Source organism: Somniosus microcephalus, chromosome 10 (assembly GCF_052327205.1).
Source record: "Somniosus microcephalus isolate GS21.2 chromosome 10, FLI_Smic_1.0, whole genome shotgun sequence".
NCBI classification, from domain to species: Eukaryota; Metazoa; Chordata; class Chondrichthyes; order Squaliformes; family Somniosidae; genus Somniosus; species Somniosus microcephalus.
This window is the reverse complement of record NC_140996.1, coordinates 189,900,717-189,919,503: the sequence shown is the minus strand read 5'-3', so window position 1 is coordinate 189,919,503 and position 18,787 is coordinate 189,900,717. Positions and strand designations below refer to the sequence as shown.

At 48.8% G+C, this 18,787-nt stretch overlaps 1 protein-coding gene across 2 annotated transcripts in view; it reads right to left on the bottom strand.

The window, feature by feature from the left end:
- LOC147111942 (neurobeachin-like) overlaps positions 1-18,787 on the bottom strand; it is a 1,011,877-nt gene that overhangs the window by 731,433 nt on the left and 261,657 nt on the right. For both annotated transcript variants that reach the window (XM_085999351.1, XM_085999350.1), the window contains exons 9-10: positions 1,946-2,143; positions 496-629 (exon numbers count right to left, since the gene is read on the bottom strand). In XM_085999351.1, coding sequence (XP_085855477.1) covers positions 496-629; positions 1,946-2,143 — 332 coding nt within the window. The remainder of the gene's footprint in view (positions 1-495; positions 630-1,945; positions 2,144-18,787) is intronic.

Below are 18,787 nucleotides of genomic sequence, written 5' to 3'. Positions count from 1 at the left end.
CAGCACAGACACAAGGGGCCAAGTGGCCTCCTTCAGTGCTATAAATTTCTATGGGTCAATGTTCCCACATGGAGCAGACTTTCTTGGCCAAAGAACTTGGAGCAGGCTTTCTTGGCCAAAGAACAGTGAGAGATGGTGCAGAAAATCAATACAAAAATGAGGCAAAAAGCACTGAACAATTGATCCAACCCATAATTAATATAATATTCTCTATGGAGGCTAGCTGTCAAGTACAACAGAGCTAATGGTAACTTAAGTAAGACATGTTTGTAAATTTCCCATCACTTCCCCAAAAGGCTGGGAGATTAAGAAATAATTGACAGTCCTAAAAGACCCTAAATATTATGCTATTTGATTCATCCATATCAGAACAATAGAATGCTCCCACTTTGGCATCTGAGGCATGAAGGTATAATTTATGCTTAGACATTTTCCCAGGATATGTAGTCCAAACACTGAGGTTTTGTATCCACACATTTTTCTTCTAAAACTTACCAGACTGTGGTCTCCACCTGACTGTCATTTTGCTGATGGCAGTCCAACTGTGCAAAAAGTGGGAAAAGAACCTGAATACCACCAACAGAATGGATTGCACTGTGAATCGAGTGTGTCACAATAGCTTTTACATCCTAAAGCAAAGCAAAGCAAACACAAGAAAAAATATAATTTGTCCTGAAACAATGTATTCATCACCTCATTTCTGAGATGATCAGATATTTGAAGACTATAGTTTACTTGGGCAATAGAGTAACACAGTCACATAAATACCATCATCACACAGTGCTGGCACACAAATTTGATTAGTCATGCCACTTAACTGCTGTGAAGAAATGCTGGGCAGATTTTGCTCAGATTCCAGGCACAGAGGAAAAGAAAAGGGGGCAGAGACCCACAATACTGGGTCTTCACCCAGTCTACATTACCCAAGAAATTGCTGGGCATCCTCCCCAAGGGGGAAGCAGCATACCTGGATGTGGTGCAGGAACAAGCATCGGGCAGCCATGCAAAAGAGGTGGGAGGGTCCAAATGGGGTCTTCCACCTTATTTTCCAGCAGGTACACCAAGCAGGTGCCCATTAGGAAGTACACCAGAAGAAGCGTTGCACCCAGCCCCGCTCAGGTCAGAGGATCTGAGGGGTGCAGAGATGCCACCGGGCAGACATCCAGAAGGTAAGCTGTTTTTGGAGAGTCCTGCAACAGCAGCAGCTAATTACCGCCCCTTGTTCTGGGTACAGGCCATTGCCAAGAGTAAGCCCATGCCTGGGAAACATCAGGCCAATGTTAATGAAAATGCTAAACCCAGAAATCAAGGCGGTTTCAGACTACGTCAGCTTGCTTTGACTGCGATCCACTTGACTTGCGTCAATATTTAGGGGGAGAAGAGAGGAATATCGGGGTCCAGTTGTGTCGCTCACTCTCTTCGAAGAGCATAAAGGAATGAAAACTGGTCACTCTCAAGTACTTTGCAGGTGTTCGGTTCAAGAGCAATTCTGGGCTGTGATTAACACATACCCTTTGAGTTCAAGAGATCTGCGACCTCAGAAAGAAAAGATGAATGGGTAACATTCCTAAAAACAAAAGTTATGACTTTAATGTGCCTTATCACAATTGGCTACCACTAAGATATAATTGAGAACAAAATATCTTTTGCAACTCAATAAACCAATTTTTAAAAATGGGCATCAGTTGTTTTAGACAACAGGATATTCCCAATGTATCTGCAATCATATATTCTCTGAGAAGAAAACCTGCCACATTCCAACAAGTATTTCACACAGTTACACAGTAATGGTAAGCAAAATAATCTTTTTGTCACATAATTTTGAAAATGGCATCAACAAAAATGCATCGTAGTCAAGCTCTTATTTAACTGGAGATTACTTTTAAGTTAACTTGGAAAGCAGAGATCAGTGCAAATCATCCCAGTATGAGATTTTAATGCTAACCTGCAGCATTAGTGCATGTGGAGAATGTACAAAAATTGAGGGGTTTTCCTTTGGTGATGACTCAAGGCAAAGCTGTGCATCAGTAGCTTTGGCATTATATGTGAAGGCAATACTACTAGCCAGCTTCCCATCATACAATACTTGCTTATGATGTTCTGCAAGGTGGATGTCACTCTCCGATTTGAACTTAAAGGTACTCTGAAAAACAATACATTCATTTATGTTTTCAAACACATTTGAAGTATTTTACACTATTAACAAAACAAAGTAGCAACTGTTCACACAGCTGTATAAAACATTTCACTTATCCATTAATGCTTGACTTTAGAACCATAAAATAAAAAATGTTAAATACAATGTTTATTCCACAAACTCACTCAAACAAGTCAGTTATGCACGTATCCTTTACAAGGAGAACAATCAATGCATTCAAAAATGATTTATGCAGTATTATTTTTATATGGATATACATGTTTTTCCTCTAAACATGTAAAATAAACTTACCTTTTAATAATAAAGGTTTGGTCTAATATAGTGCTTTAGTATTTTGTGTGGGCCAACAATGAAGTAGCTATCCTGCCTAGAGTGTTCAGTGGCTATTAGTACAGTGAGCATTAGCGTGATATCAGTTGGAAGATGGTTGTGATGAACATGCAGTGAATTGTGCGTACAACACAATGGTTCAGAACTAGGTTGAGTCTGCCAAAACTCAGAAAAAAAATAAAGCCGGCAAAGAAAAGACAATTTCATTCGATCAGTATCACAGAAAATCACAGAAACCTCACAGTGCAGATAGAGGCCATTTCGGCCCATCGAGCCTGCACCGACACATATCCCAGTAGGTGCTAATTTGAATTTATCTCCAAAAAGTGAAACTCCATTACCAACTAAGCTACTCATTCCTTGACTTTTATTTTTAAGATTCCCCCCGCAACTACAAATCCTACCACTCTATGGCACTTAAACATGCTGTGCCACCACCATAGTCCATCTGAAATGCTTTGTTAGAATTACAGCCTTGCTGTCACAATCACATTTTAAAGAGAGAAACATTTACTATTACTAGCTGATCTCATGATATTCTCATGGGCAAAAGTCACAAGATGTGTCTCTTGCTTTCTTTCCCATTTAACGATTGTTTCCAATCCTCCATTTGTTCAGATTCTCTTCCCCCTTCACTATCTCCATGCCTCTCATATGCAATCTTTCATCAGCTCTGTATCTCTCTCTTTCAGACTCTCTCATTCTCTTTCTGCATCTATCTTTCCTTTGGTCTCCTCTCATGCATATTCCTTTACTGACTGATGCGCTATCAATTACTCATAAAAGACTGAGAGTTAAGAGAGTAACTAAAGGCTTTTATTAACAAAAGAATGAAGGTCTGCCTCGAGTGGACGACCGGTCCAGAATACAAAGGGGGCTGGGGAGCAGTCACCTTTATACTAGGACTTGTGGGAGGAGTCAGCCGAAGTTGGTGACGCCAAAGGGAACCCTAAGGAAGTGGTAGAGGCGGTCGTTCGCCTCAAAGGCAGTATACTGGCGGTCCTCAGGGCGGGTAGGGAGCTGGTGGTACGCTGATTTCAGGTCAATGGTCGAGAAGACGCGGTACTGCACGATCTGGTTGACCATATCAGCTATGCGGGGGAGTGGGTAGGCGTCCAGCAGGGTGTAGCGATTTATTGTCTGGCTGTAGTCGATGACCAGGCGCTGCTTCTCGCCGGTCTTAACGACCACAACCTGGGCTCGCCAGGGGCTGGTGCTGCCCTCAATAATCCCTTCCTTCAGGAGCCGCTCCACTTCGGTTTTAATGAAAACCCTGTCCCCGGCACTGTATCGCCTGCTCTTTGTGGCGATGGGCTTACAGTCGGGGGTGAGGTTAGCAAACAGTGGGGGGGGGGGGGGGGGGGGGGGTGACTCTGAGTGTGGAGAGGTTGCACCTGGTGCGCGGCGGGCAATTTGGGAGCTGCTGGCTGCGGACTGTGAGTGGGGGTAGGGGTCCACCGTACGCCATCGTAACACTTTTAAGGTGGCACTGAAAATCTAACCCCAGCAGGACGGCAGCGCAGAGGTCGGGCAGGACCAGAAGTTTAAAATGATCGTACACGGTCCCGTCTACTACGAGTGTCACTACGCAGTAGCCGCCGATGTCCGCCGACTGGGACTCGGAGGCCATAGAAATCCGCTGGTGCGCAGGCAGGACTGGGAGAGAGCAACGCCGCACCGTGTCGGGGTGGATGAAGCTCTCCGTGCTCCCAGAGTCAAAAAGGCAGATTGTATCGTGGCCATTTACCTTAATGTCCATTGTGGAGCTGGCCAGCTGGTGCGGTCTCGCTTGGTCCAGTGTAACGGATGCCAGCGTAGGGGTCGGTGTGTCGCTGCGGGTATCAGATGAGGTGGTGTTGGGGGCCTGCTGCGTTCCGGCTGTTGTCCAAGATGGCGGCGTCCATGATCCCCATGTGGCTGGAGGCGTCCAAAATGGCTGCTGTACCGGTGGTTCGCACATGGCCGGGGAGGCCCAAGATGGCGGCCCGCATGGCCCACACGCGGCGCTGCTGGGGTTCGGGGTGGCTTTGGCCCTGCAGACGTTAGCGTAGTGTCCCTTCTTCCCGCAGCCCGAGCAGATCGCGTTTTTCGCCGGGCAGCGCGCTCTGGGGTGTTTTGCCTGGCCACAGAAGTAGCATTTCTGGCCTTGGGGCACTGCTGTCTGGCCTTGGGACACTGCTGCAGTAGTTGGGCTGTTGCTGGGGTGTGGCTGGGGTGGCACGGCGCTATGAGGCGGTCCTACCGTGTCCCAGGCTGTCATTCCCCGCGGCGTCCACGGTGCAGAGGAGTAGGCATCCATGCCCCGGTAGGCTGCATCCAGTGATAGTGCGAGTTCAGAGGCCTTGTTGAGGTCGAGGTCACTCTGCTCCAACAGTCGCTGTCGGGTGTAATTGGATCTGTGGCCCGCTACAAAAGCGTCCCGGATAAGTTCCTCTGTGTACACGGCGGCCTTTACATCCTTACAACCACAGGCCCGGCCAAGCACAGACAGTGCCTGAAGGTATTCCACGGTCGATTCCCCAGGTTGTTGTTTACGACTCCCCAGAAGGTGCCTGGCGTACACTTCGTTCACTGGGCGCGTGTACTGGTCCTTGAGGAGCTTGATAGCGTCCGCGTACGAGGTCGCGTCTTGGATGACCGAGTACACTCGGTGGTTCACTTTGGAGGTCAGGACATCCAGTTTGTCCTCGTCCGATTTGATTGCTGCGGAGGCGGTCAGGAATTTTTCGAAACACTTAAGCCAGTGAGTAAACTTGGTGGATGAGTCCGCCTCCCGATGATCTAAGTCCAGGCATGCTGGTGTGAGGATCTTCTCCATTATAAAAATTTGTTAATAAAATTGATGCGCTATCAATTACTCATAAAAGACTGAGAGTTAAGAGAGTAACTAAAGGCTTTTATTAACAAAAGAATGAAGGTCTGCCTCGAGTGGTCGACCGGTCCAGAATACAAAGGGGGCTGGGGAGCAGTCACCTTTATACTAGGACTTGTGGGAGGAGTCAGCCGAGGCATGTCCAGGCATGTACACAGTGGAATACAAACAGTGGTTTACCACACTGACTTACTTAATTTGTCTTTTACCTTTTTAAAGGCGGGGGCCCCCACAGCAAGATTGCAGACAGCATTGAGATGCACTTCTATACCAGGCCAGATGTTCTTCCTGTCACTGTTGTGGTAGTTCTGGAGCCTCGGCCCTGACTGGTACTGGCATGTCCGGAGGCCACCATGACACGCGCAAGAGAGGAAAAAAAAACTGTGGGCCAAAGAGTTGGGACAGCTGGGAATGAGTCGGGGTGATGCCGAAAAGCGAGCAAAGGGAGAGGGAGCAGAAAGGCATTATTAGCTCTTTGGAAAGGAGCACAAGCCTGGAGCTGAGGATGGGGTGTGAGTCAGGGCTGGGCTGGGATGGAACAAAGTGGGAAAAACCAGGGCCTACAGCCGAGCTGGAAAGAAGAAGGTCAACCAGAGCTGGGAGGGAGTAGGTTTGGGTGACTCAGAGCTGCAGAGCAGAAAGTTGGTAGAGAAGAATGGTGTTATTTTGATGAATAATCATTTTAAGTAAGTCTTCCTTAGGAAAAAATATTCATTCAGCACTGTGAATTCCAAGCCGTGCTGAGACCACAGATCCTCTGGAAAACCCTGTACCAATTACTCTTCTGCTACTGCTTGTGCTATCATAACAGCCAGGGCTGAGGAAAAGGAGTTGAAAAGCATGGTTTGGTCATCAATGACTGTTGCTTTAAATATCTAAATTAATTTTTAATTAAATTCCTATCATTACAGTAAATTAAAAATATTGTTCATTTATTTTTACAGAGATACTATGCAAAGGCAGCAACTAAGGATGCTAGGACTGAGGCTGAGGCCAGGGCAGATTCAGAACTACAGGATCATGCACAGAGAGACTAAGCTATATTGGGAGGGACAGCCCAGCAGAGAAATAAAACTTCAGAAAAGGAGCAAAACTCAAGAGCCCCAAAAGAGGAAAGGTATCTGGGGCAAAATTTATAGGGCAGATTACCAGCAGGTCATGAGCAATTTTATAAAGAAAGATTTGAATTTATATAATGCTTTATCACACTCAGAAAAACACCTCAAAGCACTTCATGCAAATTACTTTTGAATGTAGTCACTTATGTACAAAACTAATTTACATACAGCAAAATGCAATGAAAAGCAATGAGATTAATTTTCATTTAATCCGTTCTTGGTGGTGTTGGTTGAGGAAGAAATGTTGGTCAGGACACTGGGGCACCTCTCTGCTCCTCTTCATATACATCCAGCTGAACTAGACCTTGGTTTAACATTTCATTTAATGTGCAAGGTTTTTTTGTGAATTGATTAAGTCTTTATGTGTTTGTTATATTATCTTATTTTTAGTTATATATCCTCAACTGACTGAAGGAATAACATGGAGACTTAAAGAAATCAGTAAAACTGTTTCAGCAGTGTGACTGGTTTGTTTTGTATTAGTTTTACTCTCAACTGCCAGGTATGAAAAAAATGGAATACTTTGGTTGGTTTGGTACGAGATGCTGGTTCCTAATTAGTATCTTTCCCTATCTATATTTAAGTGAATCAGCATGGTTTAACTTAACAGCAAGTGGTTATTTCAGCGAATCAGAAAGCATGGCAAATGTCTTTTCATGCTACTGGCACATTTAATATGTGATACACGCTATGGTCAAGACTTTTACTTTGATAAATATATGAACTGTGTTAGTTTCAATCTGGGAAGTTATTCTGATGATACTGCAAAATTATTTTAACTTGCTGTAATTTTGTACTACGTCATGAGCTCAGGTATTATATGTATGCTGGTGTGTGTGTATGTGTATTATCATGGCTTAAAATGGAACATTTCAAGCAACATAAAGAGAATGTTAGTGACTAATTATAGTTTAACATATAGGATTGTATATTCCATTTTAGTGAATACTGACTACGAACATTTTGAAATAGATCCAATTTATTTTCTTGCTACTTCATGCATCTTAGTTTACATCAGTCTGAAAATTAAATATATCTATTATGTCTGTGTGCATCTTTCAATTCACTAATTCTAGTCCTTACATGACTAAGTGGCTACATGCTTTTAAATTATAACAATATTAAGTATTCAAAGTGCAAATTACTATTTCAGCTTTAATGTCTTTTTTGTAACATAATGCTCCAAGTCTACGGTTAGTTATTTGCTATTATACATACACATTTACTTTGACCTTTTTCAGCTTTTATAAAGAAAAATGCAGGTGCAATGAACACAAAACAGTCAACCTGCATTAGGTACTCAAGTCTAATAAACACAATGGTAGCATCAGACCTGAAGTATATGGAATCCCTCATTAGAGGTTTTCTTTCAGCAGCTAATTAGCTATACAGCATAATGTATTACCAGTATCACAATTTTAAATTAGTAATGTTTTCAAGGGATACAGAACTTCTGGTGAACTGTAGAAACTAAGAAAACATAGATCACATGAAGTTCTGGTCACTGAGAAACAATGGAGGCATTAAAGGCCTGCAGGAAGAGAAAAATCAGCCACTGATCCCCTATTGAAAACATGCGCACACGTGAGGAGGGAATCAAAGCAGGCGGGATGAGCAATGTTCCCTCTAATTTTTTTGCACTGAGCGGGCCACGAACTCCTTTGAGAGTGACTTTTTTGTCCGTGGGCAAATTTTACAACAACGACAGCAACAGCAACCACTTAAAAGCATATATACATTAATGCCATCTTACCACCCCACCGTCTTAAATCATGAGACAATCAGACAACGTTCTATACAAGTTTAACGTAACTTCCCTGCTTTTGAATTCTATTCCTCTAGAAATGAACCCCAGTACTTTATTTGCACTTTTATGACTTTTTTAACCTGCTTTGCTACATTTAATGATTTGTGAATCTATACCCCTAGATCCCTTTGCACCTCTACCTCATTTAGACTCTTACTTTCCAAAGGAGTAGGTAGCCTCTTTATTCCTCCTACCAAAATTGACCACATCACACTTATCTATATTGAAATTCATTTGTCATTTACATGACCATTCTGCAAGTTTGTTTACAGTAGAATTAATTAAAAGCTTTGAGTTCAGGAACGGTAGCGTAGTGGTTATGTTACTGGACTAGTAATCCAGAGGCCTGGGCTAATGATCCGGAGACGTGAGTTCAAATCCCACCACGGGAGCTGGGGAATTTAAATTCAGTTCATGATTAAATCTGGAATTAAAAAAGCTAGTAATGGTGAGCATTAAACTATCGGATTGTCGTAAAAACCCATCTGGTTCACTAATGTCCTTTAGGGAAGGAAATCTGCTGTCCTTACCTGGTCTGACTCCAGACCCACAGCAATGTGGTTGCCTCTTAACTGCCCTCTGAAATAGCCTAGCAAGCCATTCAGTTGTAAAAAACCGCTATGAAAAACAGTAAGTATAAAACCGTAAGGATCACCCGGCATTGGCCTCAGCACCGGCTATGGACACGACAACGACACACCCTGCAAAGTCCTCATCAACATCTGGGTACTTGTGCCAAAATTGGGAGAGCTGTCCCACAGACTAGTCAAGCAACAACTTGACATAGTCATACTCAAAGAATCATACCTTTCAGCCAATGTCCCAAACTCCATCACCATCCCTGGGTATGTCCTGTCCCACCAGGGGTGGCGGCACAGTGGTATACAGTCGGGAAGAAGTGGCCCTGGGTGTCCTCAACATCGACTCTGGACCCCATGAGTCTCATGGCTTCAGGTCAAGCATGGGCAAGGAAACCTCCTGCTAATTACCACTTGCCACCCTCCCTCAGCTGAAGTATCAGTACTTCAGTACCATGTTGAACACCACTTGGAAGAAGCACTGAGAGTAGCAAGGGCACAGAATGTACTCTGGGTGGGGGTCTTCAATGTCCATCACCAAGAGTGGCTCAGTAGCACCATAGCTGGCTGAGTCCTGAAGGACATAGCTGCCAGTCTGGGCCTGCGACAGATGGCGAGAGAACCAACACGAGGGAAAAACCTACTTGACCTCGTCCTCACCAATCTACCTCTCGTAGATGCATCTGTCCATGACAGCACTGGTAGCAGTGACTACCACACAGTCATTGTGGAGACGAAGTCCCGTCTTCACACTGAGGACACCCTCCATCCTGTTGTGTGGCACTACCACCGTGCTATATGGGACAGATTCAGAACAGAGCTAGCAGCTCAAAGCTGGGCATCCATGAGGCACTGTGGGCCATCAACAGCAGCAGAATTGTATTCCACCACAATCTGTAACCTCATGGGCCCGGCATATCCCTCAATCTACGTCCATTACCATCAATATAACAGCAAAATACTGCGGATGCTGGAAATCTGAAATAACAACAGAAAATGCTGGAAATACTCAGCAGGCCAGGCAGCATCCGTGGAGAGAGAAACAGAGTTAACGTTTCAGGTCTGGGACCCTTCATCAGAACTGGAAAAAGCTGGAGATGTAACAGATATTAAGTAGGTGCAGAGACGGGAGGGAGGGGGGAGGGCTTTAGGAGGGGAGGAAGGAATTGAAAGAACATGCTGTGAAAATGTTGCAAATGGGAATGGCAAAATCATACTGCATGAAAAATGGGGGCAGGGATTATTATCTGAAATTGTTGAACTCCATGTTGAGTCCGGCAGGCTGTAAAGTGCTCAATCGAAAGATGAGGTGCTGTTCCTCGAGCTTACGTTGAGCTTCATTAGAACAATGTATTAGGCCGAGGACAGAGAGATCAGTGTGGGAGTGAAGTGGAGAATTAAAGTGACAGGCGACCGGAAGCTCAGGGTCACCCTTACTGACTGAACGGAGGTGTTCCGTAAAGCGGTCGCCCAATCTGCGTTTGGTCTCCCCAATGTAGAGGAGACCGCATCGTGAGCAGCGAATACAGTATATTAAATTGCAATAAGTACAAGTAAATTGCTGTTTCACCTGGAAGGGGTGTTTGGGGCCCCGGACAGTGGGAAGGGAGGAGGTAAAAGGGCATGTGTTGCATCTCCTGCGCTTGCACGGGAAGGTGCCAGGTGAAGGAGAAGGGCTGTTGGGGGTGATAGAGGAGTGGACCAAGGTGTCGCGGAGGGAGCGGTCCCTTCGGAATGCTGAAAGGGGAGGTGAGGGGAAGATGTGTTGGGTGGCGGGATCACGTTGGAGGTGGCGGAAATGGCGGAGGATGATCCGTTGAATGTGGAGGCTGGTGGGGTGAAAGGTGAGGACAAGGGGAACCCTATCATGGTTCTGGGAGGGAGGGGGAGGGGTGAGAGCAGAAGTGCGGGAAATAGAACGGACATGGTCAAGGGCCGTGTCAACACAGTAGAGGGGAATCCTCGGTTGAGGAAAAAGGAAGACATGTCAGAAGCACTGGTATGGAAGGTGGCATCGTCAGAACAGACGCGGCGGAGACGGAGAAACTGGGAGAATGGAATAGAGTCCTTACAGGAAGCGGGGTGGGAGGAAGTGTAGTCCAGGTAGCTGAGGGAGTCGGTGGGCTTGTAGTGGATGTTAGTCGAAAGCTGATCGCCAGAAATGGAGACGGAGAAGTCAAGGAAGGCAAGGGAAGAGACGGAGATGGACCATGTGAAGGTGAGGGAAGGGGAAATTGGAAGTAAAGTGAATGAACTTATCTAGTTCAGGGCGAGAGCAGGAAACGGCACCAATACAGTCATTGATGTACTGGAAAAAGAGGTGAGGGAGGGGACCTGAGTAGTACTGGAACAAAGAATGTTCCACATATCCCATGAACAGGCAGGCATAGCTAGGGCCCATGCGGGTTCCCATAGCAACACCTTTAATTTGGAGGAAGTGAGTGGAGTCAAAGGAGAAATTGTTCAATGTGAGAACAAGTTCAGCCAGGCGGAGGGGGGTGGTGGTGGATGGGGACTGGTTGGGCCTCTGTTCAAGGAAGAAACGGAGCGCCCGAAGGCCGTCCTGGTGGGGGATGGAGGTGTAGAGGGATTGGATGTCCATAGTGAAAAGGAGACGGTTGGGGCCAGGAAACTGGAAACTGTTAAAGTGATGGAGGGCGTCGGAAGAGTCGAGAATGTAGGTGGGAAGAGACTGGACAAGGGGAGAAAAAATAGAGTCGAAATAGGAAGAGATAAGTTCCGTGGGGCAAGAACAGGCTGAAGTGACCCACAGCCTTTGCTATATACAGTGCGCTCAGCTGTTTCTTGATATCACGTGGAGTGAATCAAATTGGCTGAAGACTGGCGTCTGTGGTGATGGGGACCTCGGGCGGAGCCCGATATGGATCATCCACTCGGCACGCCTGGCTGAAGAGGGTTGCAAACGCTTCAGCTTTGTCTTTTGCACTCACGTGCTGGGCTCCACCATCATTGAGGATGGAGATATTCATGGAGCATCCCCCTCCCGTTAGTTGTTTAATGGTCCACCACCATTCACGACTGGATGTGGCAGGACTGCAGAGCTTTGATCTGATCCATTGATTGTGAGATTGCTTAGCTCTGTCTATAACATGCTGCTTCCGCTTTTTAGCATGCATGTAGTCCTGTGTTGCAGCTTCCCCAGGTTGGCACCACATTTTTAGGTACGCTGACACTCCAGTGCAGTGTTGAGGGAGTGCTGTGCTCTCGGAGGTGCCGTCTTTCGGTTGAGACATTAAATTCAATTCAATTCAATTTTATTTGTCATATATGCAGCAGACGTGTGTACTGCACAATGAAATGTTGATTTTTACGAGTCCTCCCAACAAAACCGAGGCCCCGTCTGCTCTCTCAGGTGGACATAAAAGGTCCCATTGCACTATTTCAAAGAAGAGCAGGGGAGTTCTCCTGGGTGTCCTGGCCAATATTTATCCCTCAACCAACATAACAAAAACAGATTATCTGGTCATTATCACATTGCTGTTTGTGGGAGTTTGCTGTGCGCAATATGCAACTCCTACAAATCTCCCCTGTCCTCCCCCTCCTCAACAGCATGGCTGCATCTTTGTGTAAAGCTACTTACTTCACTCAATCGTCCAAAATCAAATACCTGTATAGAGAAATTTCAATTTTAAAAGTTTTAAGCATTTTAGAGCCTCTTTCAAAGTGTTTGGACTTCAAGACCTGGTCGAAACTTGTTTAGACGAGGGGAAAATGGAATTTTGTTTCTGTTTCTTCCAAAATCATATTCAAAACTATGCGGGAGAAAAGTTTTTAACACTCATTTTTTGTGAAAAGTTCATTAAAAATAAATTTGTTCAAATCTTGTTGCAGCTTTGACAGAAGAAGTTGCTCCAAGTTTCTCTTTCCCTCTTCAACGCTGTCATTAAACATATAACAAAAAAAATAAAGTCTAATTCCAAATGGAGCTCAACTAAGAAAGTGAATAAAGTGGTAAAACTTCCTAAGAAGGCGGTGAGGTTATTGTGATGAAATATTCCATTCATCACTGCCTGTGACTGTGGTCGGTTTCAGTGTTATTTCCCTTCCCCCAGTCCTCATTGTATTGTTTATTGGAATGTGCTGGAATGTGCTGTGTGTAGGGCTCCGCCCATACCTGGCCCCTTTTGTAAGCTAGCTCAGTCTGGCCTCAGTCTCCAGAAGGAAGATACCTCTCTCTCTTACGTGTTACTTTCTAAGTTAATAAAAGCCTTGTTTTGTTTCGCTAACATCGAGTCTCGGAATTACTGAGGCACATCAATTTTATTAACTTATTTTTCAACACTATGGATCAACTCCTGAAACCCGAACGTTTGGATTTGGATCAACATGCTCCGGACGCATCAGCACGCTTCGGACACTGGTTTGAGTGTATGAAATTCTTCCTGGACAATTCCGCAGCCGTCAAAGACGCTACGGACGCTGCGAGGATGAGACTCGGAATTCTGCGGAATTGGGTAAGCCACCGGGTTTACCCCCTCATCCAAGACGCCGATACGTACCTGGCCGCCTGCGACATCTTAAAGGCGCATTACCAGCAGCCTACGAATGAGGTGTATGCTAGGCATCTGCTCGCTACTCGCGCACAGCGACCTGGGGAATCGGTGGAGGAGTTCCTAAGCACCCTGAAAATGCTTGGCAAAGACTGCAAGTGCCGAGATGTAAAAGCCGCAGTGTACACTGACGAGCTTGTTCGCGATGCCTTTATCACAGGCCTCAGCTCCACTTACATCCGGCAAAGACTGCTGGAAAAAACGGGGTTGGACCTGAAACAGGCTGCGGACACCGCGCGATCCCTGGATGTGGCCCAGAGAAACTCGGACGCCTACTCTTCAGCCCGCGCCGTCCATGCCGCCACGTGTGCACCAAGGGCGCCGCCATCTTGGAAGGCATCTTCCCCGCCCGGCAGCCCGACACCGGCGGGGCCCCGCTCTCCCCCCAGAAGCCCTACGACAGCCGCGACGCGTCAGGGTCCCAACTGCTACTTCTGCGGGCAGCCAAAACACACCAGAAACCTGTGCCCGGCGAAAGGCACCACGTGCTTTAAGTGCGGTAAGAAGGGGCACTTCGGGAAGGTGTGCAGAGGGAACCCCGCCGGAAAACCAACCGCCGGAAAACCCGCCACCGCCGCGTGTGCGCCGTGGGAGCGGCCATCTTGGACGCCATCTTGCCCGACCTCGTGGGGTCCGCCATCTTATGAGCAGACAGCGTGGACGCCATCTTGTATCGATCAGGGCCCTACAGTGGCATCGGTCACAGTGGACCAGACCAGGCCGCACCCGCTATCCAAATCAATGGTGGACATCGAGGTAAACGGGTGCCGGGTTAAATGTTTAATTGACAGTGGAAGCACGGAGAGTTTTATCCACCCTGAACTGGCACAACAACTCTCCCTAAAGGTGGTCCCTGCTCAGGGTACCATCTCTATGGCTGATAAAACCCAGACATCGACCATTCTGGGTTACTGCACGGTACAATTGGGCGTTAACGGAACTGTATACGATAATTTTAAAGTATTAATCATGAAGAACCTATGTGCGAGCGTGATCTTGGGCCTGGATTTCCAGTGCAACCACCAAAGCATCACGCTCAAGTACGGTGGGTCCCAGCCGCCCCTCACAGTGTGCGGTCTGGCTACCCTGAAGGTAAAGCCGTCTTCGCTATTCGCGAACCTTACCCCTAACTGCCGGCCAATAGCGACCAAAAGCAGGAGGTACAGCTGGGAGGACAGGCGGTTTATCGCGACCGAGGTAGACAGGCTCCTGAAAGAGCGCATTATTGAACGCAGCAACAGCCCGTGGCGCGCCCAAGTGGTAGTGGTAAGGGGTAGCGAGAAGAAACGGATGGTGATCGACTATAGTCAAACGATCAACAGGTACACCCAACTAGACGCCTACCCGCTACCCCGCATATCAGAAATGGTGAACCAAATCGCCCAATACCGGGTGTTCTCCACCATCGACCTCAAGTCAGCGTACCACCAGCTCCCTATCAGACCAGAGGACCGCCCGTACACCACCTTCGAGGCGAACGGACGCCTCTACCAATTCCTCAGAGTCCCCTTTGGGGTGACGAATGGGGTCTCGGTCTTCCAGAGGGAGATGGACCGCATGGTCGATGACCACCACTTGCAGGCAACCTTCCCCTACCTCGACAACGTCACCATCTGCGGCCACAATCAGCAGGATCACGACTCGAACCTCGAGAGGTTCCTGGAAACCGCACAAAAACTCAACCTCACCTACAACGAGGACAAGTGCGTTTTCAACACCACGCGCCTCTGCATACTGGGCAGCATGGTGGAGAATGGGGAAATCGGACCAGACCCCGACCGATTGCGCCCCCTACGGGAGCTGCCCCTGCCCAACACTCCCAAAGCCCTGAAAAGGTGCCTGGGGTTATTTTCTTATTATTCCCAATGGGTCCCCAACTACTCCGACAAAGCCCGCCCCCTCTTGAAAGCATCCTCTTTTCCGCTCTCTGCTGAGGCCCACGCCGCCTTCAAAAGCATTAAGCAGGATATTGAGCGGGCCACGCTACAGGCAGTGGACGAGAACACTCCATTTCAAGTGGAAAGTGATGCGTCTGACTTCGCCTTGGCGGCCACCCTCAACCAGGCGGGGCGGCCCGTAGCTTTCTTCTCGAGGACCCTCCAAGGGCCCGAGATCAGACACTCCTCCGTGGAAAAGGAGGCCCAAGCCATCGTGGAGGCAGTGCGCCACTGGCGCCACTACCTAGCCGGCAAACGCTTCACCCTACTTACCGACCAGCGGTCGGTAGCGTTTATGTTCAATAATAAACAGAGGGGGAAGATTAAAAATGATAAGATTCTTAGGTGGCGGATCGAGCTCTCCACCTTCGAGTGCGACATCATTTACCGGCCAGGGGCCCTTAACGAATCCCCTGACGCCCTCTCACGAGGGATGTGTGCCAGCGCCACCGGGGATCGGCTACAGACCCTCCACAACGACCTCTGCCACCCAGGGGTCACGCGGCTGTTCCACTTCATAAAGTCCTGTAACTTACCCTACTCGATTGAGGAAGTTCGGTCTCTGACCAGGAACTGCCGCACTTGCGCTGAGTGCAAGCCTCGGTTCTACCGCCCAGATAGAGCCCACTTAATCAAAGCTACACGGCCCTTTGAGCGGCTCAGCTTAGATTTCAAGGGCCCCCTCCCGTCCGTCGACCGCAATGTTTACTTCCTGAACATTGTGGACGAATACTCCCGGTTCCCATTCGCCTTCCCCTGCCCAGACATGACCAGCGCCACGGTCATTAAATGCCTCAACAGCCTGTTCTGCCTGTTCGGTATGCCGAGCTACATCCATACGGATAGGGGGGCGTCCTTCATGAGTGAAGAGCTACGCCAGTACATGCTGTCCAAGGGGATTGCCACGAGCCGTACCACCAGCTACAACCCCCGGGGTAACGGCCAAGTGGAGCGAGAGAACGGGACCAGTATGGAAAGCAGTCACTCGAGCTCTAAGGACCAAGGGCCTCCCTATCTCCCGCTGGCAGGAAGTCCTCTCGGATGTGCTCCATTCGATACGGTCGCTATTGTGTACGGCCACTAATGCCACGCCTCATGAACGAATGTTTGTCTTTCCCCGGAAATCCACCTCAGGCGTATCCATGCCGTCATGGCTCTCCACCCCAGGTCCGGTACTCGTGCGAAGGCATGTGAGGGGCCACAAGACGGACCCTCTCGTGGAGCCAGTACACCTACTCCACGCCAACCCCCAATACGCATATGTCCGGCACGCCGACGGAAGGGAGGACACCGTGTCCATAAAAGACGTCGCCCCAGCCGGCATCGACAACAACCACGGCAATAGCAGCAACAACGATCACAGCAACTCTTACCCACCCACTACTCTTTCATCACCCCCGGAAGAACATCGACCAACGGCACCCCCACCAACTACCCCTTCAACAACCCTGGCGGCACCCCCGGCAGAGACCCAGGAGGCTACCGGGGACACCCAGCCGACACCCGCGGCACCGCAACAGCCACGTCGGTCGCAGAGGACTATCAAACCCCCGAACAGACTAAATCTATAGAAGGGGTGAATGTGATGAAATATTCCATTCATCACTGCCTGTGACTGTGGTCGGTTTCAGTGTCATTTCCCTTCCCCCAGTCCTCATTGTATTGTTTATTGGAATGTGCTGGAATGTGCTGTGTGTAGGGCTCCGCCCATACCTGGCCCCTTTTGTAAGCTAGCTCAGTCTGGCCTCAGTCTCCAGAAGGAAGATACCTCTCTCTCTTACGTGTTACTTTCTAAGTTAATAAAAGCCTTGTTTTGTTTCGCTAACATCGAGTCTCGGAATTATTGAGGCACATCAGTTATCTAACCCCAGCCTTGGCAATGAGTTCGGATCAGGTTTGGAGAAGTTGTTTCCTCATTTTCTGCTGCTGTTCCCTTCGTCACTCACAGACTCTGGGGCACAAACTTTTTCCCCTCTCATAATATGATTTAAATAACTCTGATAAACTCTATCAAAAAGGGGACAACAGCTGGCAAAATTTAACTGGAACCGACCGCAGGACATTCAACATCACTTTCCCGTATTTTTTTCAGGCTTTAAAACAATTTTCCAAATTAAAAAAAAAATGTCCTCATAATTTTGCTTGACGCGGGTCTAAAACTTGTTTGCATTAGCCTCCTTCCAGCGGCCATTGTATATGTGCTGCACCTGTACCAGTGTTGTTCCAAAGTGCGGCTGCCGCTGTGCCCAGGAACGGACTATTACTCGTCTGGACCCTGACACCTCTCTCTCTCTCTGTCTGTCCTCTCCCCCCCCCACCCCCGTCTCTCTCTCTCTGTCTGACTCTCTCACCCCCACCCGTCACTCTCTCTCTCTCCCCGTCTCTCTCTCTCTCCCTCCCCGTCTCTCTCCCTCCCAGTCTCTCTCTCTCCCTCCCTCCCAGTCTCTCTCTCTCCCCCTCCCTCTCTCTCCCCCCTCTCCCTCCCTCCCCGTCTCTCTCCCTCCCTCCCCGTCTCTCCCCGTCTCTCTCCCCGTCTCGCTCTCCCCCCCCGTCTCTCTCGCTCCCGTCTCTCTCTCTCCCCCCCGTCTCTCTCTCTCTCTCCCTCTCCCCCCCGTCTCTCTCTCTCTCTCCCTCTCCCCCCCCGTCTCTCTCTCTCTCTCCCCCCCCGTCTCTCTCTCTCTCTCCCCCGTCTCTCTCTCTCTCTCTCTCCCCGTCTCTCTCTCTCTCCCCCCCGTCTCTCTCTCTCTCCCCCCCCCCCGGTCTCCCTCTCTCTCTCCTCCCCCGTCTCTCTCTCTCTCTCCCTCCCCCGTCTCTCTCTCTCCCCCGTCTCTCTCTCTCCCTCCCTCCCCCGTCTCTCTCTCTCTCTCCCTCCCGTCTCTCTCTCTCTCCCTCCCCCGTCTCTCTCTCTCTCTCCCTCCCCGTCTCTCTCTCTCTCTCTCCTCCCCCGTCTCTCTCTCTCTCCCTCCCTCCCCCGTCTCTCTCTCTCTCTCCCCCGTCTCTCTCTCTCCCCTCCCCCGTCTCTCTCTCTCCCCCGTCTCTCTCTCTCTCTCCCTCCCCGTCTCTCTCTCTCTCTCCTCCCCCGTCTCTCTCTCTCTCTCCCCCCGTCTCTCTCTCTCTCTCTCTCTCCCCCCGTCTCTCTCTCGCTCTCTCCCCCCCGTCTCTCTCTCGCCTCTCTCCCCCCCCGTCTCTCTCTCTACCCCCCCGTCTCTCTCTCTCTCCCCCGTCTCTCTCTCTCTCCCCCCCGGTCTCTCTCCTCTCTCTCCCCCCCCGTCTCTCTCTCTCTCTCTCCCCCCGTCTCTCTCTCTCTCTCTCCCCCCGTCTCTCTCTCTCTCCTCTCTCCCCCGTCTCTCTCTCTCTCTCTCTCCCCCGTCTCTCTCTCTCTCTCTCTCCCCCGTCTCTCTCTCTCTCTCTCTCCC